This window comes from Bos mutus, chromosome 18 (assembly GCF_027580195.1).
Source record: "Bos mutus isolate GX-2022 chromosome 18, NWIPB_WYAK_1.1, whole genome shotgun sequence".
NCBI classification, from domain to species: domain Eukaryota; kingdom Metazoa; phylum Chordata; class Mammalia; order Artiodactyla; family Bovidae; genus Bos; species Bos mutus.
The window spans coordinates 9,226,732-9,252,356 of record NC_091634.1 but is presented as its reverse complement, the minus strand read 5'-3'; the positions used below and the strand labels follow the sequence as shown (position 1 = coordinate 9,252,356).

Genomic DNA, 25,625 nt, shown 5'->3' with positions numbered 1-25,625 from the left:
GGGATTGAACCCATACCCCCTGCAGTGGCAGCCTGGAGTCCTAAGGACTGGACCACTAGGGTAGTCCCCAAACCCTGTCTATTTTAAAGAACCAACTTAGTCCTTCTGTGACTCCTGGGTAACTGCTAAGCCTTACAGGATCCTGTACTAAAATGTGAGTGACGGTCGTGGCCTTGGGCCTTGCGGTATCTCTTCGATTTCTGAAGGTACCGAAGGCTGAGTAACTAAGGTCAACCACAAGTATGCTCCATGCAAATGGACTCAGGAAAAAAAAAAAAAAAATCCTGGACACTAAGGCGCAGGTGAGCTTCCCTGGTTAATACTCTGTACGTGTTGTCACACGTTGCTGGGAAAAGTAAGCCCGTCCATACAACTCTCTCCCAGACTGCCCTTTTCTTTTCCCTTTGCTGACCTTAAGCAGTATCCTTTTCCTGTAATAAACTATAATTTCGAATAAAGAATCCGCTTGCCAAGTAGGACACTCAGGTTCGATCCCTGAGTCTGGAAGATCCCCTGGAGGAGGGCATGGCAACCCACTCCAGTATTCTTGCCTGGAAAATGCCATGGACAGAGGAGCCTGGCAGGCTACAGTTCGTGGGGTCTCAACAGCGTCAGACACGACTTGGCGACTAAACAACACCACCGTAACTGTGAACACTATGATGTTTCTGAGTCCCAGGAAAACTCTCAGCAAATCATTGAACCTGGAATCAATGATATTCCTAGTGTGAAGAAGAGCAAGGAACTCAGAGAGCTCAAATTATTAGTCTAATACCGAGCAGTTAGGAAGCCTCGTTGCTAGCTGTATCACTGAGGGCCTGACAGGAAAACCCAAACTGAGTCACTGAGGAGCATTTCATTAATTATTAATAAAGGTGTTCAAAACAAAACAAAAGGGGTTGCCTGAAGGCAGGAGGTTGAAGAAACCGGCAAGGAAATGTGAAGCCCTATCCCCAGGCTTGGAGGGGAAGCGGGGGAAGTCAAGACATTTCTAGAAACTTCTGGATATTGCAGGAACAAGAAAATGTAGCTGAGTCGGCCAGAAAAAAAAAGAAAAGAAAATGTAGCTGAGACGGCTCTCAACAAAAACTGTGGCTTTTGTTGGGGAAACTCAGAGGGCTTGAAGGCGCTCTCTCCTCTGGCCTTACGCTTTCTGATGTCTCCTAAGGGTCCTGTTGGCTGAACCCAACAGGAAGGAGGAGAATAAGAGGGGTAGTTGGCACAGCCACGGAAGTCAGCGCCCCCAACCCCCATCCTGGAGGCCCACATTTTGAGTAGAGAAGGGTTGAAAGACTGGGTCAGGAGGGGCTATCGGAGAACATGCAAATCCCTGGCTCGGTCAATAGGTTAACAGTCGCGTTCCCAGCCGCTCTTCAGGCCCAGTTGCGTAGCCCACGCGCTCGGAAGCAACCACCGGTTGCCATGGAGACCGCGGGCAGATGGCGGGAGCAAGTGCGCAAGCGCGCACTGAGATGCCTGCCTCGGCTCCGCGCGGTTGCTGGGACCTAGCCGAGGTGCCGGGAGTCCTAGGAGGGGCGGACGCTGGCGTCCCGGCCCATTCGTCCAGAGCATCCGTGCTGGAGCGGCCCGAGCTGGCACCTGGCTAGCCCGGCGGCTTCTCTGTGGCTCGTCTGGGCGTTCAGAGGCGGGGCTGCCGTATCCCAGTCCCCAGGCCCGGTGGGAGGGGCTGAGCGCGGTTTTCGGCAGATTTCAGGACACGTGTGAGCACCCGGAGCCCGGTTTGGGGAGGAAGGCCCTGGGAAAGCGCGAGGCCTCTTGCAGGCCCACCTTGGAGGGGGCAGCTGAGATCTCTGAGCCTGGCCGTGTTTATCGGCTCTCTGACCGCCCTCTCCTGTCATCTTTCAGGATTGCTGCTGAGGGACCGCTGCAGGCTCGGTCCGCCTCGTAGACGCTTCAGCACACCTGGGAATCGAGCCCCGCTGTGTCCATGACCATGGCAGCGAACCTTTTGGAGGACTGGTGCCGGGGGATGGAAGTGGACATCCACAGGTCCCTGTTGGTCACTGGCATTCCAGAGGACTGTGGCCAACCGGAAATCGAGGAGACCTTGAATGGGGTCCTCTCCCCGCTGGGCCCGTACTCCGTGCTCAACAAGATTTTTTTTGAGGCAAGAAAATGCCAAAGCTGCCCTCGTTGAGGTCGGGGAGGGTGTGAATCTGAGGGCCATACCCCGAGAGTTCCCAGGAAGGGGGGGCATCTGGAGAGTAGTCTGTAGGGACCCCACCCAGGATGCTGAGTTCTTAAAAAACCTGAATGAATTCTTGGACGCGGAGGAGCGCACCTTGGAGGATGTGGTGCGCCTGCTTGAACTCAGCAGGGCCTCACCACCCAAGACCCAGAATCGGTCCACCGAGAACTGGGCAGAAGCTTTGGGCGTGCTTCTGGGGGCTGTGGTGCAAATCATCTACTATATGGATGCCGAAATGCTTAGCCAGGAGGAAGCTAGGGCACAAGATCTTGCCAAGGCCCAAGCGGTAGCATCCTTGGCTTCAGCAGCAGGGAGGAAGGTCAAGAAGGAGCCAGGGAGGGCTGCAGAGAGGGGCTCTGCCTTGAAGATGGAGAACCCGGATGGCTGGAATGACGTGGCAGATGGGGGTGATGGTCCTAAACCTTTGGTTCGAAAGGCTGGAGCTCTTACTCACTCCAGGAGGAAGAAGCAGAAAAAAACTCCCAAGCAGGAACCAGTGCCCTGGAAGAAATCCCAAGGCAGCCATTCCCACAGCTCAGCCTCCTTGAAGCATCCTGAAGCTGATGATGGTAAAAATAGGGAGAGGTTAGAACATGTCAGGAACAACAAAAAGCCATGTGTGAAGCAGGAGGGGTCGGCTTTGAAGAAGGCCCCAGTAAAATGTGCCTGGAAGTTTCCCAGCAACCTGCCTCATGTAGCTGCAAGCCCGGGAGTTGCCTCTGAGTCAGACCAAGATGGTGGTCTGGAGGGACCCCCGAAGAAGAAGGCCATGGGCTGGGTCTCGGCAAAGAGCCCTGCCTACATGAGGAAGAAAAAGGTGAGCTTGGGCCCTGTCTCGTATGTCCTTGTCAATTCGGAAGACCCCAGGAAGAAGCCAGAGGTTTCAAAGAAAGGGCCAGGCTCCGGCCAGGATGCACCGGACCAGAAGGCCCCTGGGGTCCCCCAGGCCCATGAGTCACCAACCTCAGCCTCACAGGGTCCAGAGGCCAAGCCACAGAGCCCTCTGCATGCCTCCAGTGGTGAGAACGATGGCAGAAGTCATTTGGGTTGTGTCAACAAGTGGATGGAGGGGGAGGAGCAGCAGGGGAAGGCGGAGGCACAGGAACCCAAGTGGCAGAGAGTCAGATGGTGGGTGAGGACCCCAGTGCAGTTTAGGAAGCAGGTGAGCCACCAATTGAGGCCTCAGAGGCCGAGAACCCTGACCCCCCTCCTAGGAGCCCCTGAAGGCCCACACCTGGGGACACCTGTGGAGACAGGAGGTCGGCGCAAACCCACTCAGCCATCCCTTGTAGATGAGTGTGTCTCCGTGGCATTCTCCAGTCATCTCTCCCTTTGTCTGACCCATCTCCCTCAATAAGGGTGGCACTGTTTGAGGTCATGTTTGTCAGAGTAGGAGGCCTTGAGGCTGAAGTTTTCTGGAGGCCTGGTTGGGAGATCAACATGTTCAAAGACTTAGAAAGTCTCAGGAAGTGAAAAATCTTTCCCAACACACCCTGCTTCTCCTCTTGAGCTTTTCTGACTTATCCACAGAACACAGGGGGGACCATCTGCACTTGAGCAGTTGAAGAAGAAAGAGGCTCCAAGTCGGGAACAAAGTTGCTCTTGTTGACCTTTGAATGTTTTAGGAGCTCACTTTGTAGAGATTCGACTCTCAGAGGTAAATGCTGTGTAAGGTCTTAGGTGGAAGGAGTTAGGGAGGGAGACATAGCCCCGTGCTTTTTTTTCCTCAGCTGGGCCTGCTTTTTCACCTCCTCCTAGACACAGCCTCAGAGGATGGAGAGTCACGAAGTACAATTGGAAAAGTTCTAGAACATTCACTGTGACTCACAGGCTGGTTCACTGTTATGGTCGCTTATGTTTGGCCTTTCTCCCCCATTCCCTGCTTCCTTTTCTGGATGGTGAGCCAACCTCTCTCTTCAGGGCCTGGAGAGGTAAAGAGGTCGGCAGCCCTTTGCTCCCTTATATCCTCTCTGCTTTGACCACCGGGTAGGTTAAGTCAGGAGCGTCCCTGCAGACCTCACTTCCTCCCACTACTTCTCAGTGTCCATCCTCCAGTTCTCTAACCGGAAGGTGGTAAGGTCCCTACCCACTTACGCCTTGAAGTGTTTGCTTTAAGGTTCTGTTACTAAAACTGGTACTTGGATTCCCATGTGGGTGAAACCCTTGCAGGAAACCTGCAGCCAGAAAAGAGTGATGGAGAGGGTAGGACTCTGCCATTCCTGGGTCCCCTGGCTCTACTTCCATCCCATGCCCCCCTAGACTCTCTTTGAGGCTGAAGACCAAATCTCCCATTATAGGAAGAGACGGGAAAATATTCTTTAAAAATTGGCTGATCGTTTGTACCCTCTGAATAGACCAGAATGCCTTGTCTCCTTGTGTGCAGGAGGAGGGGGAGGGCCAGGTTATCCGAGCTCAATGATTTCCAGACAGTATCCTGGAGAAGCCCAAGGTATGCTCAAAGAAGTAATCCGAATCTACTTTTTCACATATTTATTTTTAAAAAAGTGACTATTTGAATGTATCATAAGCCAAACAAGTCACACCAGAGACTATCAAAATATTACCTTTTGTGCATCAGTGTTTTGGTACAGGTATCCATTTTGTTGATTTCACTATTTGCATATAATCTAATTTTCTTGTAAATGCAGCTGATAGGAAAGGTTCCAAGTGGGAGGAGTTGGTCCTGCAAATGCCCTATCATCAAACAAACACTCTGAAAGAAGTTTCCCTTGGTAATCCACATGTTATTGTCCTACTGTGATGCTGCGTTGTTTGACGGCAAAACGTATCAACACGGCGCACAGTAATTCATATTCTGTTAGAGTTTTGTGGACTATCTTGTGACTTAACTAAAGGATGTGAACAGTTGCTAGATGTTGTTAGTGATTCAGCAGATTTCTCGTGGCAGTTCATTTCAAAATTCTGGATGAATCTGAGGGTGCAGGAAAAAAGGAAACGGTTTCCGTTTGCAGCTCTTCATCTGTGTGTATCACAGTTATCCTTGGGTCGAAGCAAAACAAAACATGGGAGTGAACTGGCCTTTCAAGCTTGTGGCTCTCCAGCTCCTGATTTCAAAATCAGGTCCATTAGGGCTTCATTGTGTGAACAAACTGACACCATGATTAGTACATGTAGATGTACATGTCATCAAATAAAAGTTTAGCAAACTAAGTGATTGTTGAGTCTCTTATAGATGCCAGTGGCATGAACTGTTTCATTTGAGGAAAGAGTTCCCCCCACACTGAACGACACACACTGTCCTAGACTCCCAGCCTGGGGCGTGTGCATGCTAAGTAGCTCCAGTTGTATTTGAGTCTTTGCAACCCTATGGACTGTAATCCTCCAGACTCCTCTGTCCATGGGATTCTCCAGCTAAGAATACTAGAGTGGGTTGCCATGCCCTCCTCCAGGGGATCTTCCCACCCAGGGACTGAACCCTCATCTCTTACAGCTCTTGCGTTGCAGGCCAGTTCTTTACCACTCGTGCCACCTGGGAAGCCCCAGCGTGAGCTCTTGTCAAACCTGGGTTCAAGCTGGAAGAATCATCGATTTTCCATGAGAGAAAGTCATCAAGATATCTGTCCCCATTGCTATATGACCTGCCACCAATGTGAAAACTACCCCCCCACCCCAGATCCTGGGGTTTCTAGAAGTTTCTAGGACAGGTAACTGGAGGTGTGGATTACCTGAAAGGGCGAGTTTACTTTTAAAAGCAGCTACCCATCTATGGGGTTGCACAGAGTCGGACACGACTGAAGCAACTTAGCAGCAGCAGCAGAAGATGAAAACCCTGTCTTCCCCTCAGACAGAAATTGAGGTTTTCTCCAGCGAAAAATCAAGTTAAATTTCCTTCCACCAAAGCCCCTCCCCTGTTAGGGACCCCTGAACCATGGTGACCACTGTGCCAGAGTCACGTGATGCCCTGGAGACCAAAGGGAAGCTGGACTCTGAGGACAGGGGAGCTAATTACACCCTGGGGTGTGAGCACAAAAAGACCCCAGTCAGAGGTTAATTTATTGGGTCCTCGCCTCTGCCCCTCCAGGGGGAAAGCCGGATTTGGCCAAGATCTTTAAGTACCTCCCAGGAGCAGTCACTCCCTCCGGTTAGACCCAATCCACCAGGAAAGACTGGTAGTGGGGGGAACGTGACCCGAGGTGGGGGAAGACCCAGGGGTGGGGTTCCATGGGGCTCAGGGGAAGTCTCCAAGGAAGCCTCTCAGACTGTCTCTGGGATGGGGCAGTGTTCTGTTTGTGGTGTACCTTGGAGCAAGGCCCGGCCAGAGGTGCCTCCTGGGCAAGGGGGTGGGGGGGGGCGATGCTGGGAGGAACGGCTTGTGTACAGCCAGGAGGGACAGAAGGTATAGTTCGGTCATCCATCCATGACTCTGTTTAGCCAAAATTTATTGCTCATCTACCTTGAGACAGCCAGGAACAAGACAGACCCCACGGACTGCAGCACGCCAGGCTTTCCTGTCCTTCGCTATCTCCCAGAATTTGCTTAAACTCATGTCCGTTGAATCAGTGATGCCATCCAACCATCTCATCCTCTGTTGCCCCCTTCTTCTCCTGCCTTCAATCTTTCCCAGCATCAGGGTCTTTTCCAATGACTGACTCTTCACATGAGGTGACCAAAGTATTGGAGCTTCAGCTTCAGCATCAGTCCTTCCAATAAATATTCAGGACTGATTTCCTTTAGGATGGACTGGTTCGATCTCTTTGGTGTCCAAGGGACTCTCAAGAGTCTCCTCCTCCACCACAGTTCAAAACCATCAGTTCTTCAGCACTCAGCCTTCTTTATGGTCCAACTCTCAAATCCGTACATGACTACTGGAAAACTGAAAGTAACACAATATTGTAAATCAATTATGCTCTTTAATTTAAAAAAAAAAGAAAGAAATAGACCAACAAAACAGTGGGACAGAATAATGAGTCCAGAAGTAGAAATTTATTTTGAGTTAGCAGGGGAGAAAGAGGATTTTCTAAGCATAGCTAGTGTTAGGAAAACTGGACGGCCATTTGGAATAAAGGACTAAAGTTCTTTACTAAAGCAGAGTTCTCTACTTCCTGCTTTGTATGCCATTACCTTTCAAAAGGATCACAGTTGTACATTTAAAAACAAATTAATAAGTGTTTAGATAAAAAGAGAAGTAATTGTTCTTTAGTCGCTCAGTTGTGTCTGACTCTTTTGCACAACCCCTTGAACCATAGCCTGCCAGGCTCCTCTGTCCGTGCGATTTCCCAGGCAAAAATACTGGAGTGGGTTGCCATTTCCTTCTCCAGGGGATCTTCCCGACCCAGGGATCAAACCTACATCTCCTGCATTGTAAGGGGATTCTTTACCGTTGAGCCACCAGGGAAGCCACAATATCTTCAGTTCGGTTCAGTCGCTCAGTCATGTCCGACGCTTTGCGACCCCATGAATCGCAGCATGCCAGGCCTCCCTGTCCATCACCAACTCCGGGAGTTGATTCAAACTCATGTCCATCTAGCCATCTCATCCTCTGTTATCCTGCCCCCAATCCCTCCCAGCATCAGAGTCTTTTCCAATGAGTCAACTCTTCACATGAGCTGGAGCCTCAGCTTTAGCATCATTCCTTCCAAAGAACACCCAGGACTGATCTCCTTTAGAATGGACTGGTTGGATCTCCTTGCAGTCCAAGGGACTCTCAAGAATCTTCTCCAACACCACAGTTCAAAAGCATCAATTCTCTGGTGCTCAGCTTTCTTCACAGTCTAACTCTCACATCCATATATGACCACTGGAAAAACCATAGCCTTGAGTAGATATACCTTTGTTGGCAAAGTAATGTCTCTGCTTTTCAATATGCTATCTAAGTTGGTCATAACTTTCCTTCCAAGGAGTAAGCGTCTTTTAATTTCATGGCTGCAGTCACTATCTGCAGTGATTTTGGAGCCCAGAAAAATAAAGTCTGACACTGTTTCCACTGTTTCCCCATCTATTTCCCATGAAGTGATGGGACCGGATGCCGTGATCTTCGTTTTCTGAATGTTGAGCTTTAAGTCAACTTTTTCACTCTCCTCTTTCACTTTCATCAAGAGGCTTTTGAGTTCCTCTTCACTTTCTGCCATAAGGGTGGTGTCATCTGCATATCTGAGATTATTGATATTTCTCCCGGCAATCTTGATTCCAGCTTGTGCTTCTTCCAGCCCAGCGTTTCTCATGAGGTACTCTGCATATAAGTACTCTGCATATTGTACTCTGCACAATATCTTATTTAAGCCTAAAAATAATAATAATAATGAGGAGGGAGGTGCTATTATGTTCCTCCCCATTTTTATAGACGAGGAAACATCATCTAGAGGTCAATAACCAGGCTAAGTTCACTCCACTGGCAAGTGACACAGCCCAGGTTTGGAGCCCTGGCTTCCAAGATAGGCTGTTACCCAAGATACCACCCTGCTCCCCTACCTCTTCCATGCATGATTAAAATAAGTGCAAAGCCAAACAGTCATGCGATCCCATCATTCACATAACAACTGGGCAATAATGCAAAAGTTTAGGGATGCCCAGTGCTGGAGAGGGTTTAGGGGAGCAGGCTACCGGCTGTTCCTTGTTTGTTTGTTTTTTTAATGAGAATAGCATGATGCATTCAAAGTGCTGAAAGGGAAAAACCTGCAACTTAGCAGACTCTACCCAAATGTCCTTAATAGGCATGGAAATCAGTACATCCTCCTGAGAGTGACATGGTTCTGGCCATCAGTTTAAAATACACTCATCAAACTGTCCTGAGGGATGCCAGGACTGCTGATTATAGTGCTTTTGTAAAAGGGAGGTGGAAACTGGAAATAGTCTTCCAAAGATTTATGTGACACCATAGAAAAGAGCACTGTGCGGTTGTCAAGATAAAATGGATCTCTGAGCGCTGATTGTCAGGCCATATTATTAAAACCTTTTTCTTGAAAGGTAGGTGTATCATACGTGTTCAGCTGGATCCATTTTCACAAATGGAATCCACCTGTGCAGCCTCCTAAACGCCTAAGGCTCCCCCCAACCAAACTCTATTCTGCACCCTGCCCATCCCCTGCCCATCCCCTTCCCCGTCCGCCTTGCAGAAGTTTCATCCAAGCCATATTATTCAGGGAATAAACCATGCTGCCAAAAAAAAAAAAAAAATGCATTATGATCTCTTTTGTTGAATATTTTATAAGAAGAAATAAACATACATTTTTATGTTAATAAATGCGTACAAATATACTTGTTTTAGAAAGTTACAGGTACATATATTTATTTGATAGTGATGACCCGTAGAATGGGAATGGGGCTTCCCCAATGCCTCAGCTGGTAATGAAGCCACCTGCAATGCAAGAGACACAGGAGACGTGGGTTCAACTTCTGGGTCGAGAAGATCCCCTGGAAGAGGAAATGGCAACCCACTCCACTATTCTTTCCTGGAAAATTCCATGGACAGAGGAGCCTGGCGGATTATAGTCCATAGGATCGAAAGAGTCAGACGTGACTGAGTGACTAAGCTTGCACGCTCACCCTTAGAGCTTGGGACTGGGTGGAGGGCACTGGAGGCCAGGTGAAGGGGGTATAGGGGGCTTTTCAGCTGTCCATACTTTATTTCGACTGCTTGTACTTTGTCAGTTTCTAACCATGCACTCATATTGGATGTTTTGTTTGTTTGGCTGGACCTGCAGCTTGAGGGATCTTAGATCCCCAGTCAGGGATCAAACCCATGCCACCTGCAGTATAAGCTCGGGAGTCCTAACCACTAGGCTACCAGGGAAGTCCCATAATGGGTGTTTTTTTAAGTAGTCAATATTCAGTCATAAAATGATGTGAAGTGCTGATATACACTACATGTGGCTGAACCTCAATGCAGGAGACCTCGGTTCAATTCCTGGGTCAGGAAGATCCCCTGGAGAAGGGATAGGCTACCCACTCCAGTATTCTTGGCCTTCCCTTGTGGCTCAGCTGGTAAAGAATCCACCTGCCATACAGGAGACGTGGGTTCGATCCCTGGGTTGGGAAGATCCCCTGGAGAAGGGAAAGTAAGAGAAGCCAGGCACAAAAGGCCACATATTGTGTGATTCTATTTATATGAAATGTCCAGAACTGGGAAATCTGTAGAGACAGAAAGTAGATAGTGGTCGTCAGGGCTGCAGGGAGGGTGAACGGGTTCCTCTAAGACTGTCACATTTCTACTGCTTAATGAGTTCAGGGTTTCCTTTTGGGGTGATGAAAATATTCTGGATCTAGATAGAGGTGGTGGTTGCCCCAAACTGTGATTGCTAAATGCCAATGAACTGGACACTTTAAAATGGTTAATTTTATGTCTTGTGAATTTCAATGCTATTTTTAAAAATTGTAGTAAAAAAACTCTAGATCATGGACCTTTTCAGGGGGAGGTGATACTATAGACATTCTCGTTTATACTTTTCCCTATATTAAAAAAGCCACAAGGGACTTCTTTGGCAATCCAGTGGTTAAGACTCCGCCCTTCCAGTGCAGAGGGCACGGGTTCCCTCCCTGGTCAGGGAAATAAGATCCCACATGCCTCGGGGTGAAGCCCCTCACCCCCTAAAAAAAGCCACAAAGCCAAATGCCGTCGTTGGCTGCAGACACCACATCATCTCTGGCTGCCGAGTAAACGAGCCGTGCTGCAGATCTTGGAAGAAAGCTTTTGCTGTCCTCTTTTGATGTATATTTGAGTTGTTGGGTTTTTTTTCTTTTTCATCAACGTGTTTTCAGTTGGAAAGTTTTTAAGCTTCCCAAGGGTCAGTTTTTAAAATTCCAGCCTGGGCTCTTCTACTCTTGCAAAACTGGAAAAGCAAGAGGGTTTGCAGAGAGTACAAGTCTGGTCAGCTCAAGTAAAGTAAAGCCCTGGGGCCCTCACCTCAGTGGGAATGGTGTGGAACATTGGTCAATGTGTAGCTAATGTCAGAGATTAAGGCCTGCTCTCAGGCTCCAGGCTTGTTCTGGGTGTTTCCCCTGTGACTTTCACACTTGATAAGAAATGTGAGTACTTACAGAACGTTCAAGGGCAAATCTCTGAAGCAAAACTTTCCCTCCCACTGTTTTTCCATGATTCTGTACGCCCTTAACTGAAGCATTTCCTATGAGGGCAGGCTGGCTGTTTTTAAAACTGTCAACATGTAGGAATAGGGAGGGAAACATCCAAAATAAACATGCAGAAAACAGAGAGATAGGTCAGTCGTGCAAGAGGCCTGGCTGCAGGACTATTTATCTGATAAATATTAAACTGTATGATGAGCCTGCGATAATAACAATAGTTCGGTACAGACTGAAGAAACAGAGCGACCAAAATCTACAAAGAGTGAAGTACAGGTGGAGTTTCAAACTGGCATGGGAAAGAGGAATTATGCAGAAAGTGGTCTTGGGACAATAGGTAACTGGGGAAAAAACAGCTCACTCCTGATATCAAAATAAATTCCAGACGGATCAAACGTAGAAAATAAAATTGCAAAAGTTGCAGAGGGAAAGTTGGGTGGATCACTGATCATCTGGAAGGGAGGAAGCTTTCCTTTTATAAAATTATTTTACAATGTTGTGTTAATTTCTGCTGTACAGTAAAGCCATTCAGACGTATATATTCTTTTTTAGTGTTCTTTTCCATCATGGTTTATCATAGGATACTGAATATAGTTCTCTGTGCCATACAGTAGGACCTTGTTGTTTATCCAGTCCATAAACAACAGCTTACATTTTCGAATCCCACCTCCCACTCCATTCCTCCCCTAGGCCCCTCTTCCTTGGCAATAACAAGCCTGAGTCTGTTTCATTGATAGGTTAATTTGTCATATTTTAGATTCCACATATAAGTGATATCATATGGTATTTGTCTTTCTCTTCCCAACTTATTTCACTTAGTATGAGCACTTTTCACTTTCATGCATTGGAGAAGGAAATGGCGCCCCACTCCAGTGTTGTTGCCTGGAGAATCCCAGGGACGGGGGAGCCTGGTGGGCTGCCGTCTATGGGGTCGCACAGAGTCGGACACAACTGAAGTGACTTAGCAGCAGCAGCAGCAGAGCATCTCTAGTTCCATCCATGTTGCTGCAGATGGCATTATTTCATCCTGTTTTATGGCTGAGTCGTATTCCATTATGTGTATCTTCTTGATCCAGTCATCTGTCAATGGACATTTAGGTGGCTTCTGTGTCTTGGCTATTGGAAGTAGCGCTGCTGTGAACACTGGGGACATATATCTTTTAGAATTAGAGTTTTCTCCAGATATATGCCCAGTAGTGGGATTGCTGGGTCATATGGTAATTGTATTTTTAGTTTTCTGAGGAACCTCCATACTGCTCTCCACAATGGCTGCACCAGTTTACATTCCCACGAACCATGTAGGAGGGTTCCCTTTTATCCACATTATCTGGAGGGGAGGAAGATTGTCAAAGCTGAGTGGACTTGCAAAGTGCAAAGATCTTATTTAAATGTAGGCAACCCTGAGACCCAGTAAGGGGCTCCAGTCTGCTGTAACCCAAAACCATCAAAGAAAGCCTGCTTCTTCACCACTGTGACTAACAGAAAAGTTAAAGTTTTTACCTGAGGGGAAAAAAAATAACATTAAGTCAAAAGGTAGTGACAAATTGGGGACAAATAGGGATTTTGTGCCTCCCTTTTCGTGCTCATTAAATGATCAAGAGAAAGAACAGATGAGAAAAATAGGCAAGAACCTCGAATTGGAAGTTTATTGAAAAACAAGTTTCCACAGTAAAAGCATAAAAAGAGGCTTGACATCACACTTACAGAAAGAGTGCATGCTTGATCAGTCGTGTCGGACTCTTGGCGACCCCATGGACTGTAGCCCGCCAGGCTCCTCCGTCCATGGGATTTCTCAGGCAAGAATACTGAAGTGGGTTGCCATTCCTTCCTCTAGGGGATCTTCCCGACCCAGGGATGGAATCTGCGTCTCTTGAGTCTCCTGTGGTAGCAGGTGGATTATTTACCACTGCGCCACATGGGAAGCCCAGCTAAAGAAACAGTCATGAGATAAGAATGGACTGAGATAAGGATGACCTGAGAGATCAATGGAATAGAGCCAAGAGTCTAGAAAACAACCAGGACCTTCCTTTGTCCATGAATCTGACTGAGAAACGTTCAAAATTGTGTAATGGCCAGTGCTGGCCAGGGTGTGATGAAACAGAGTCACTGTTAGTGGGAGTGTGAACTGGTTTAAAGGCCATTTGGCAATAGCTGTCAAATGTTCAAAATGACTTTTGTTTGGACTCCCAGGGAACCTATTGCTAGCAGTTTTCTCCTGCAACGTAGTCTTAAATGAATCCCGTGGTAACTCCTTCAAGGGGGCTTCCCTGGTGGCTCAGACAGTAAAGAATCCACCTATAATGCAGGAGACCTTTTTTCATTCCCTGGGTCAGGAACATCCCCGGGAGGAGGGCATGGAAACCCACTCCAGAATTCTTGCCTGGGGAATCCCACGGACAGAGGAGCCTGGCGGACTACAGTCCAAGGGGTCACAAAGAGTCGGACTCAACTGAGCAACTAACATTTTCACTTCCTACAAACTTTTTAGCATCACATTGGGTCATTTTCTAACAGACGAAACAGCCCAGAACTGAGGCTGGTTCGTGCAGGTGAGGAAAGTGCAGTTGGTATTAAGGAAGACCTGGTGGAAAGAAGGTTCCAGAACCTTAAACCTGTGTATAAAGCCACAACGGGGTGTAGACAACTGTGAGTTCCGCCAGCGTCACACATTTGCCCACTGGAAAAGTCCTCGTCTTCACGTAGTTGACAATGGCACTGACCTCGAACACACATAATCCATCACACCCTCAAAGGGTGGAACCTTGTGGGCAGGAAGTTTATGGAGAAATTCGGGGATGTGGTTGGTTGGACCAAAATGGGAGTGGGGTGGTGCGGAGAGCACACAAAACTGAGCCCCACTGTACTGAGCAATCGGTTTTTTAGAATAAAGTAAGTTCTCTATATACAAGCCTTCAAGTTGCAAACTTTCAAAGATGCGTGTCCCAACGTGTGTCCCGTCAACGCCGGGTGTGTGTGAAATTGCTTCTCGCCCTCCGTCTCCTATTGCTGACGACCCTTCGGCTCTACCATCTCCCACCCCTCCTCCCTCCTCCCGTCAGTAACTCTTCTTGCTTGTTCATTCAACGCTAGCACCTGTATGCCAGCTGCTGAACTGTACTATTGTACTTTTCAAGGTACTGTGCTGTAAGATTAAAAATGTTTTCTTTATTTTTGTGCTTTTTTAATGCCGCATTTGTGCCAAAGTATTATAAACCTATTATAGTATAGTACTATAGACTAGATTGTGTTCGTTGGGTACCTGGACTGTCTTTGTTGGACTTATGAACTCGATCTCAGAATGGAACTTGTTCATATGTAGGGGACTTTCTGTATGTGTCCAGGGTCCTGGCTGTCATGGTGATTCCTCAGAGAAAGGCAACACTGTACTTAAAAAAAAATAAATAAAAAGGTGAAATTACCCCCAAACCACATTTACAGATATTGCTAAGTTAACCAGATTTTTCAGCTGTTATTGGCAGCATTTCCTACCATTTTATGGACAAATATTTGCACTTCTTATAAAGCCTCTTTGTCTTGGAAGGTGTATCCCTGTGGATGCTGGTTAGTTTTTAAACACTTTTGGTCTGGGCAGGTCCGTGCCTGCAAAACTCCACCAACTATTTCCACAAAGCGCATGCCTTGTCACGCTCAACTCCAGGACAAGTAAACCTCAGGCACGGCCGTCCTGGAGGAGGTTCCAATCCCTGAGTAATAATTCTATAAGAGCCAGTGAATGTGTAACCGCTGTCTCGTGATGGCATGCTGTGGGGGACATAAGCTGGGTGCCTCCCTGTGACTTTGACATTCAGGCTAAGCAATGTGAGCAGCTGAGATTCCTACTGACTCTGAAATGAAAGTTCCCCATTGTTCACCACCTGAAAATTGACATATGCTTGCTAGATAAACTGTCGAAAATTGTTACCGTACGAGAGTAACAGATAAGTTTTGAAGAGGCAAAAATCTATGGCGGAGGCAAGATTAAGCCCTATCAGATAAGAAAATGCATCATCAATGGGTAATCATCCTAACCACTTGGGGCCCACAAGTACCAGATTTTCAGTTTTGAAGAAGGCAGTGTTGTGATTCAGCAGGCAAGATAAGGATCACATGTCCAAACCTTTCTTTGGAGACTGAAGGGATAAAAGCTAGATTTCTGTGTTCCTTTCACTGAAATCCAGATGGATCCAAAATTGAAAGGCAAACCACGAAGACATGAAGCACTCCACGAAAAAAAAAAAATGGTGAATCAAAGCATGCACTTAAAAGAAAACAAAACCAAACAAAACACGTACTTAGAAGTTGGTGGAATCTTTTTCTAAGCAGAAAAACAGAACTCAGAAACTATGAGGGGCAAACTTGATACATTTGAATTTTAAAGCTTGGATGCAATCAAAGAATCAAGAAGTCTAAAATGCTGACTGACAGACTGAATGCATAGATTGGAAATCATTCCATTGATGTGTTTTTTCTTCCTTCCTCCATTTCCAAAACTTATTCATTCTTGTATTTTTTTTTTTTTAACATTTTCATGGTTGTTAAATGAGCTGGTCTCAACTTGCTTTTCAACAATGTCCCAGCTCTGGTAACAATTTTCTTTGCTATTGTTGTTAACAATTTTTAAACAGCTGTCAGTTCTAATCTCTGTTATACAGATCCAGAAGGATTCAAAGTGGTGTGGTGGGGGAATTTTTTCTTTTTTAATTTCTGATCAAATTGTGAAACTCTTCTCATTTCTAATATTGGTAATGCAGATCCAGGAGGAGTCAAAATGGTGCAGTGGGGTGAGGTGTTTTTTTTTTTTTTAGTTTCTGAGCAGAATTGTGCAACTTGTCATTTCTTACCACAAATGAGAAACTCACAAGCGAAATACTCTGAACTTGCCAACCTGAAGCCATCTAGAATAGAAAACCATTGTGCTCAAACTTGTTACCCGGGCATTTGTTACCAAGTTCTTAGGTCACAAGGCTGAATAAATCCTTAGCAGATGCTCTTGTCGGTTTTTGGAGCCTGAGGAATGTGAGAGGTGGCAGCTGCTGGATTAAACAATCTCACAGGCGCGGGTGTGCCAGTATGGGGCTGTTCCGACATGGCTGAAAGTGTTTTATTCAGTGACAGATTTACAAGAGCAATCAGAGATGCAGAAAAAGGAAGGGGGTGGGGGGAGGAAAGAAAAGAGAATCACTGTGGCTGCTGCCAATAATATGGTCTTGGCTTCCAACACATTTTATTTTTAGGTTGTGGTGGTTTGGTTTTTATTTAATAAGGAACCATATAAAGAAGAAAATGAGAAACGACCCATTAACCCACTGCTGAAATAGCCCCTGTGGACTTTAAAAATAAGGTAAGCACAGTGTTAGACATTCAAGCAGAGCAAAATTGAAAATAGAAAGCACCCACCCCATCACCCTTCTCCTCTGCCTCTGCCGAAGCCTAAGACCATAGCATGTCCTCATTTTTCCTTCCAAAAGAGAAGAAATGTTAATGAATATCCCAGCACATCTCTCTATGTGTGTGCCTTGTGTACTGGTGTGTGTGTACACGCGTCTATGTCCATATGTCGTATGTACATGTGTGTAAGTGTGTGTATATTTTTGTGTGTATGTGTATATAGATGCATATGTATTTATGAGTATTCGTATGTACATGGTTGGATATGTACACGTGTATATATGTGCCTATCTGTATGCATTTATGTTGGTGTGGTACATGTGTGTGTTTGTGTATGTGTGTGTGTGTGTGTGTGGTAACAGCAGAAGTAGCCAAATGTCTTCGTGTATGCTTATATATCACACAGGATCTGTTAAGAAATATTAGCAGTTCCACTTTCCAGATGGACCCAGAATCCATCTACTTTTTTTTTTTTTTACATTTACTTATTTGTTTGTTTATTTAGGCTGTGTTGAGTCTTTGTGATTCCAAGGCTCTAGAGCACACAGGCTGAGCAGTTGCAGCACATGGACTCTAGCTGTGGCACACTGGCTTAGGTGTCCCTCCGTATGTGGGATCTTGGGGCTTCCCAGGTGGCGCTAGTGGTAAAGAACCCGCCTGCCCGGGTAAGAGACAGTAACAGACATAGGTTCCATCTTTGCATCGAGAAGATCCCCTGGAGGTGGGCATGGCAACCCACTCCAGTATTCTTGCCTGGAGAATGCCATGGACAGAGGAGCCTGGCGGGCTACAGTCCATGGGGTCACACGGAGCTGGACAAGACTGAAACGATTCAGCACACATGCAGATGTAGAATCTTAGTCCCCTGACCAGGAAGTGAACTCAAGTCCCCTGCACTGGAAGGTGAATTCTTAACCACTGGACCATCAGGGAAATCCCTTTAACTTTTCATTATTATAATTAGAGAAATACTGAGAATGCCAGTAGTTTTACTGCATGCATGCCTGCTCAGTCGTGTCCTACTTTTTTTGTGACCTCATGGACTGTAGCCCACCAGGCTCTTCTGTCCATGAGATTTCCCAGGCAAGAATACTGGAGTGGGTTGCCATTTCTTTCTCCCTAGGGGATCTTCCCAACCCAGGGGTGGAACCCAAGTCTCCCGAATTGTCAGGCAGATTCTTTACTGCTGAGCCATCTGGGAAGTAAATGGACATTCAGTTCAGTTCAGTTCAATTCAGTCACTCAGTTGTGTCTGACTCTTTGCGACCCCATGAATCGCAGCACGCCAGGCCTCCCTGTCCATCACCAACTCCCGGAGTTCACTCAGACTCACGTCCATCGAGTCAGTGATGCCATACAGCCATCTCCATTGCAAATAACAGAACCACAGTTCAAACTGGCTCACATTAAATAAAATTTTCTTACAAAGGGACTTTTCGTTTTCCCTGATAGCTCAGTTGGTAAAGAATTTACCTGAAATGCAGGCGACCCTGGTTCAATTCCTGGGTTGGAAAGATCTACTGGAGAAGGGATAGGTTACCCACTCCAGTATTCTTGGGCTTCTCTTGTGGCTCAGCTGGTAAAGAATCCACCTGCAATTTGGGAGACCTGGATTGGGAAGATCCCCTGGAGAAGGGAAAGACTACCCACTCCAGTATTCTGGCCTAGAGAATTCCATGGACTGTATAGTCCATGGGGTTGCAAAGAGTTGGACACAACTGAGTGACTTTCACTACAAAGGGATTTTTTTGGCTAACAGAATTCAAGGATAGTCTGACTTCAGGCATGGCAGAATCCAGGTGCTGAGCAATGGTCTCCCTCTGTCTCTAGAGTTTTGGGGGCATTGGCTGTATTCACAGCACAGTTCCAGCAACTCTGGGCTTCTGTTCTCCCAGATTCATCCAGGGGAAAGAGGAAAGAGAGACCCCTCTCTGAGTCACTCTAGGAAAAGCCCCAGGTCGAGCTGTTCGTGACTGAGTGGGTCGTGTGCTGACCCTGGGACCAGATATAGAGTTCATGCCATGGGAATAAAAGGGAGGAGATGGAGAGAGGCATGATTTCCTGAGGAACATGAAGGTAGTGGTTCTAAAGGGGATGCTAGCTAGACCAATATGCATTTCACCGCATCATCATCATTATATTACCTGTAATTGTGTTTTATATTATTGTTTTAGGATTGTGCAGCGTGATGCAGATTCCTAGTAGTTCTGCAAAACCAATTCCTTCTTTTGCTGTGCACACCTCTGGAAGACACTTTCCTAGCCTCCTTTGCATTTGAGTGTGACCACATGACTGAGTTCTAAGCCACAGGACATGAATGGAAGGGAATTTAAACCTCCTGCCCATGATTTTCTAAATCTGTTCCTCTTTCAAGCCAGCTGGAACAGAGATGACCCCCAGAACCTCAGAAGCCAAATGTTGAACATGGGGGAGTCAGAAGGTGGAAGGAACTTGGGTTCTTGGAGTTCCTTGAGAACACCTTGAGGAAAATCACCTGCAATGAAGAACAACTGTGACTTTACGTGAGCAAGAATAAATTCCTAACACTGAGTCATTAGACATTTTGGGGTTTGTTTGTTACAGCAGCTGATGTTACCCTGACTGACTGATACAACAGGAGAAATGAAGTTTATGGTTTCCACAGGTGAAGTCTACCTCGTAGAAAGATACATATTCCTTTCCCAGCTCCGGACCTACAAGTCACAGGTAGATTCTGGTGTAAACTTCATAGAGTCTCTTTCCAGGGAAGACTGATAGCAAACATCTTCCCCTATGTATTGACTGCACCGAGTTAAGAGGCTGTATTTATTAGGCTATTTTACTTTTAGTCTAGTAGCTTAGGATTCTGTTTTTTAATTTTTAATTGGATGGTAATTGCTTTACAGTGTTGTGTTGGTTTTTGCCATAAACGAAGTGAATCAGCCGTAAGCATGCATATTTTCCCTCTTTCTTAAATCTCCCTCCCACCCCAGGCTTCTGTTTTTAAAAAGCTGAATTGGCTCTTGGAAATACACTGTGGGCAGAGCAGGGTGGTTTCATTGTTTGTTTGTTGGCACTTTTAGGACAACTGGGAATGTAAATGGTTCTGTCTCTGACTCTGTCCTTTCTGTGTGTCTCTGCCTGTTGGCTTTATCTTTTGAATCTGAGACCAATTTTTGTTTTTCAGGAGAAGCTCCTGGCACATTATAAGCTCACATTCCCCAAATTCTTTTTTCCAAAGAAGAATTGAGGCTGTTCTCTCTGGTCTTAAGGTCTGAGAGCCCACCCCTTCCTGTATGTCTGTCCTGGCACCTCCAACAACTGTCTGGGTAATGCTGAGTTTCAGCCCATGGCTCTCTGGGCCAGTTTCTCTTCAGTAAAGAATGTGTTTGATGGCAAATACTAGGAAATGATGATATCAATAAATAGGTACTTATTTTTCTCACATAACACAAAATCTGGAAGAAGGTAGTTTCAGGTATTGTTCCAATGACATCTGATGTCCCAGGTTCTTGGTCTTTCTGCCTCATAATCCCTTAGAGTGTTGACTTTCATGGTCATGACTGTTGCCTCATGACCACAGGATGGCTGCCACAACTCTGACCATCACATCTACAATCAAGGTAGGAAGATTCTTGTTATCAGGGACGGACACAAAGGTTTACCAGAAGCTTCTCAGCTGACTTCTGCTTTCATCTCTTTGGCCACAATGGTGTCACATGACTGTGAGTAGAAGTCAAGAATGCTGGAAAAATGAGTCCCTAATTTCAGCCTCAAAACCAGAAGTGGGTAGTGAAGAAAGGGGCAGGGAACAATTGTTGGGTTACCATAGTAACCACTGGAGTCCAGTGTCATGACTGTGATGAATAAGGGAGTGTGAGAGAAGGAAACAGAAGGTCCTGTGAGGGGTAAGGATGATTCCTCTCTCTGGGGACTAGGATTTACAGCCTGGGGGACAATCCATGGTAAGCTGTGACTCTGAAATCTTCTGTGACAAGGGAGAAACAACAGCAACAACAATAATAATGCAACAGTAATAATTAGAGTCTAACATATGTGCCAGGCACCTGCTCTACAAACACAGCCTCGTTTATTGCTCCAACAAACCCAACTATTATTCCTATGATTGTAGCTTGACTGGGATCACGAATTTACTCTTATTCCTCGCAGTGTGTTCCCCACTCAGCAGCCAGAGGGAATCTTTAAAACTGAAGTCAGATTGTGTCTCTCTCTATCTCACTCCCAATAAAAGCCAGAATCCTTGGGACTTCCCTGGTGGTTCAGTGGTTAAGACTCTGCACTTCCAATGCAGGGGACGCAGCTTTGATCCCTGGTTGGGGAACTAAGATCCCACATGCCACGGCCAAAAGATTTTTTAAAAGCCAGAGACCTTGCCTTGGACCCAAAGCCTCAGACAGTCTGTTTTTCCTCCACCTGCCATCTCTCTGGCCCTATTTCTCCCTACTTCTCACTGCCAGCCACACTAGCCTTCTTGCTTTTTTCTCTTGAAAACTCCAGGCATGCTCCTGCCCCAGGGCCTTTGCACTTGCTAAAACCTTCTGCCAAGATTTTTTCCTGATTTCCACAAGACTTGCTCTCTCACATCTTTCAAGTCTCTGCTGAAATGTCCCTTTCTCTACAGGGTTTCCCTGACCCAGTCCCCCAGCTCTGTCAGGCCCCCTTCTTGATTTGTTAGCTAACCGGCACTTACCACCATCTTATCGCCCACAGAGTTTATTCATTTCTTTTTTTTTTTCTCCTTCTCTAGAATGGAGATGGTCCCTGATGGTCCAGTGGCTAAGATTCCACGCTCCCAATGCAGGGGGACCAGGGGTCACAACTAAAAACCCTGCAACAAAGATCCTGTGTGTTGCAACTAAGACCTGATGTAGCTGAATAAATATACAAAGGCTTCCCTGGTGGCTCAGATGGTAAAGAACCCACCTGCAATGCAGGAGACCTGGGTTTGATCCCTGGGTCAGGAAGATCCTCTGGAAAAGGGAATGGCTACCCACTCCCGTATTCTTGCCTGGAGAATCCCATGGACAGAGGAGCCTGGTGGGCTACAGTCCATATGGTCGCCAAGAGTTGGACACAACTGAAGCACGGAGAAGGAGATGGCACCCCACTCCAGTACTCTTGCCTGGAGAATTCCAGGGACGGCGGAGCCTGGTGGGCTGCCGTCTATGGGGTCACACAGAGTTGGACACGACTGAAGCGACTTAGCAGCAGCAGCAGAAGCACCTTAGCACATAGCATACACACATATACATACATACACACACACACATATATATATATTTAAATGTTTATTTTAAAAAATACCCTTCATTACAATGCTGTGATGACTCAGTTATCCCCAATTTACAGACTAAGAAATTGAGGTCCTAGGAGATAAAGAAACTTGCTCTACCAAGTTTCTGCTATGGCAGTAAATTACTGTAAATTCATTCAAAGGACTGATGCTGAAGCTAAATCTCCAATACTTTGGCCACCTGATGCAAAGAGCCGGGTCATTGGAAAAGACCCTGATGCTGGGAAAGATTGAAGGCAAGAGGAGAAGGAAGGAGGTGGCAGAGAATGAGATGGTTAGGCAGCATCACCGATTCAATGGACATGAATTTGAGCAAACTCCAGAAGTCAGTAGACAACAGAGGAGCCTGATCCTATAGTCCATGGGGTAGCCAAGAGTCAGACACCGAGCAGCGACTGAATAACAACAACAACACAACAATAAATCACCACAAACTCAGCAGCTTAAAACAGCACACATTCATTGTCTTAAGTCCTGGAGCTGAGCAGTCTGTGCAGGTCAGCAGGACCATGATCCTTACGGAGCTCCGGGCACCACTTTCCTGCCTTTTCTAGTGTATAGGGGCCGCCTGCACTCCTTGGCCCAGAGCCCTTTCTTGCATCACTTGGAACTTGGCTTCCCTCCTTCTCTGACTCTGACCCTCCTGTCTCGCTCTTTTCTTTACAAGGAATCTTCTCAATTCTGTTGGGTATCCACCTGGATAATCTAGGTTCCTCTCTCCATCTCAAGATCCTTAACTTGGTCACATCTGTGAAGTCCTTTGCCACGGGAAGTGACACGCTTGCAGGATCAGCATAGCAATTGGCTTTGGGGGACGTTATTCAGCCCTCCACAGAGCCTCAAGTTACATCCAGAAACTTGGATGTAACTCGCAGCACTGACATTCAAACTCCCATCTGGCTGACTCCAGAGTCCCGGGCCTGTCTTAGTCGCCAGAACCGTGGGCGGGGACCTGCCACAGCCCCACCCCCGCTCCTGTCCCCGCTGTCCCCCCACTCCCACCCCTACTCAGTCCCGGGGGTTCAAAGCAAAGCTTCCAAATTCTGGGTCGTGCGTTCCCTCATTCCCTCTGTTCCCCTCGTCCCCACAGCTCCCCACCCCCGGCCAGTGGGCTCCCGCTCCTGGAGTGGAGCTTGTTTCCTTTGGACCTCAGCCTGTGAACACCCTTCCAGGCCCTTCCCTCGCCCTCAGCCTGGGGACGTTCAGCTCCAACGGCACCAGGTGGGCGGGTTGGAAGGACCAATGGGCCAGATGGCACCAGATTCCAGAGTGCATGGAGGATTTGCAGATGGGCTGGGGCCTGGGGAAGGGCCCCCTCCCCACCCTGCTGCTCGTCCAAATGCCATGGCCTGCCACGAGGCAGGGAGAACTCCCACAGCCAGCCTCCTCGATTTCACAGAAAACAAACCTCAAACCTCAGATGCCTAACCCTCCTGTTTTTCTAGAAAATTTTCCTCTCCAAGACTGTGGCTGGTGATTCTCCACTGTCCTCGAACCTCCAAGTGCCCCCACCGAGCCCGAATCCCCAACTGCTGAGTGCACATCTTCCTTTGTTAAGAACAGAGATGAGACAGGCAGAGGTATTATGGGGTAGGGTTTGAGTCCAGATTCTGCAGCCCAACTGCCCAACGCCAGGAAGACTTGCCTCTTACCAGCTATGTGACCCTGAGGAAGACACTTCCCCTCTCTGGGCCTCAGGGCTCTCATCTGCAAGATGGGGGTGAAATTATAACCATATCTTTCTCTGAGGATTTTTTCTGCAAATAAAATGAGTCATATTTGCAAATTGCTTAGGACAGGGTCTGGGTGTGTTAGCACTATATAAATTTTTGTTTAAAAATAAAATTAAATTAAAATTTGCTTCTTTAGAATCTCAGCCTGAAATTCGCCTTTGCCAACATTTACTTGTCTTTCTCTTCTGTTCTTGGAGGAAATGGCCACACTTCCACCAGAAGCCAGTCCCTTCTCTGCAGTGGAGTCCCATCTCCCCTACTCGGGGAAGGTTCCATCTCACACTAACCTGTTTAACAGTCTCTCTTGCATCAATCATTTCTTGTTTTTTTAGACTCCCTTCCTGACCCCCACCTCCAGCTACCACCTCTCCTTTCCTTTTTTTAAAAAAATTTTTGGCATGCTCGGAGACATGTGAGATCTTAGCTGCCTGACCAAGAGTCATACCTGCTCCCCTCGAAGCGTAAGTGCAGTGTCTTAACCACTGGATCACCAGGGAAGTCCCTCCCCTGTTTTAAACACCTTCAAAGAACCACCATCCTTGGGTTTGGACAAATATACCTTTCACTCACTCTTCCAATCCTCAGTATCTGATTCTTGTCCCCACTTCTCAAACAGGGTGACTTTTACCAAAGTGCAGAGGCTTCCGTCGTGTAAAGTCAACAAAACAGCTGCTTCTCTGCCCTTATCTGGCCATCCTCCCCTTCCCTGAAATCCTCTCTGCTCTGTGCTGGTTAAATTCTTACTTTGAAATAATTTCAAGCTGACAGTTGAGGTGCAAACCAGGACTAAGAATTGCATCCCTGTAATTTTCTGCCGTGTATAAATCATCATCCCCCTCCGCTTTCTCCCCAGCCCTCCCTTTTTCTTCCTGTTAGGAAATGTGTCCCTCCCCTCAAAATGATATATTGAAGCCTTGAAGTCATAATCCCCAGTCGCTCAGAATGTGAACTTATTTGGAAAGAGTGGTTGCAGACAGAATCAGTTGAGTTGAAGTTTTACTGGAGTAGAACGGACTCCAAATCCCATGTGACTGGTGTCCTGTAAGAAGACAGTCACATGAATCAAGACCAAGGCACACGTGACAGAGGGAGAAATGGGAGCTGTGCGGTTGTAAGCCAAAGAAAGCCTGGGCTTGTCAGCAAACCACTGGAAACAGACTTCCCTGGTGGTCCAGTGGTTAAGAGTCTGCCTTCCAATGCAAGGGCTGCAGGTTCAGCCCTTGGTTGGGGAACTAAGATCCACTTGCCAGCAGCATGCGTGTTAAGTCACTTTAGTCATGTATGACTCTTTGGACTGTGGCCCGCCAAGCTCCTCTGTCCATGGAATTCTCCAGGCAAGAATCCTGGAGGGGGTGGCCATGCTGTCCTCCAGGGGATCTTCCCGATCCAGAATTTGAACTAACGTCACAGCAACTAGAGAAGCCCTGGAGTGTCCCAGCTCGAGAAATCCGATGCGCCTTGATGAAGACCCTGCTGCTACTGCTGCTGCTAGTCGCTTCAGTCGTGTCTGACTCTGTGCCACCCCAGAGACGGCAGCCCACCAGGCTCCCCTGTCCCTGGGATTCTCCAGGCAAGAACACTGGAGTGGGTTGCCATTTCCTTCTCCAATGCATGAAAGGGAAAAGTGAAAGTGAAGTCGCTCAGTCATGTCCGACCCTCAGCGACCCCATGGACTGCAGCCTACCAGGCTCCTCTGCCCATGGGATTTTCCAGGCAAGAGTACTGGAGTGGGGTGCCCAGTGCAGCCTAAATAAATAATAAAATAAAAATATATAAATTAAAAAATCACCAAAAGCTAGGAAGAGGCAAGGAGGCAAGAATGACTTCCTCTAGAAGCTGCAGAAGCATGGCCCTATTGATTTCAGACTTTTGGCCTCAGAAAAGTGAATGAATATATTTCTATTGTTTTAAGCTATCCTGATTGTAGCATTTTGATATGGCAGCCCTAGGAAACTGACACACTCCA

The 25,625-nt window shown here is 46.9% G+C and overlaps 1 protein-coding gene across 1 annotated transcript; it reads left to right on the top strand.

The window, feature by feature from the left end:
- Window positions 1-1,474: 1,474 nt before the first annotated feature.
- On the top strand, window positions 1,475-3,493 carry PNMA8A (PNMA family member 8A). The gene is given in 4 exon segments (XM_070386815.1): window positions 1,475-1,721; window positions 1,867-2,119; window positions 2,121-3,321; window positions 3,324-3,493. Coding segments are annotated over 3 exon segments (1,413 nt in total). The 5' UTR covers window positions 1,475-1,721; window positions 1,867-1,948; the 3' UTR covers window positions 3,365-3,493.
- The last annotated feature ends 22,132 nt before the right edge of the window (window positions 3,494-25,625 follow it).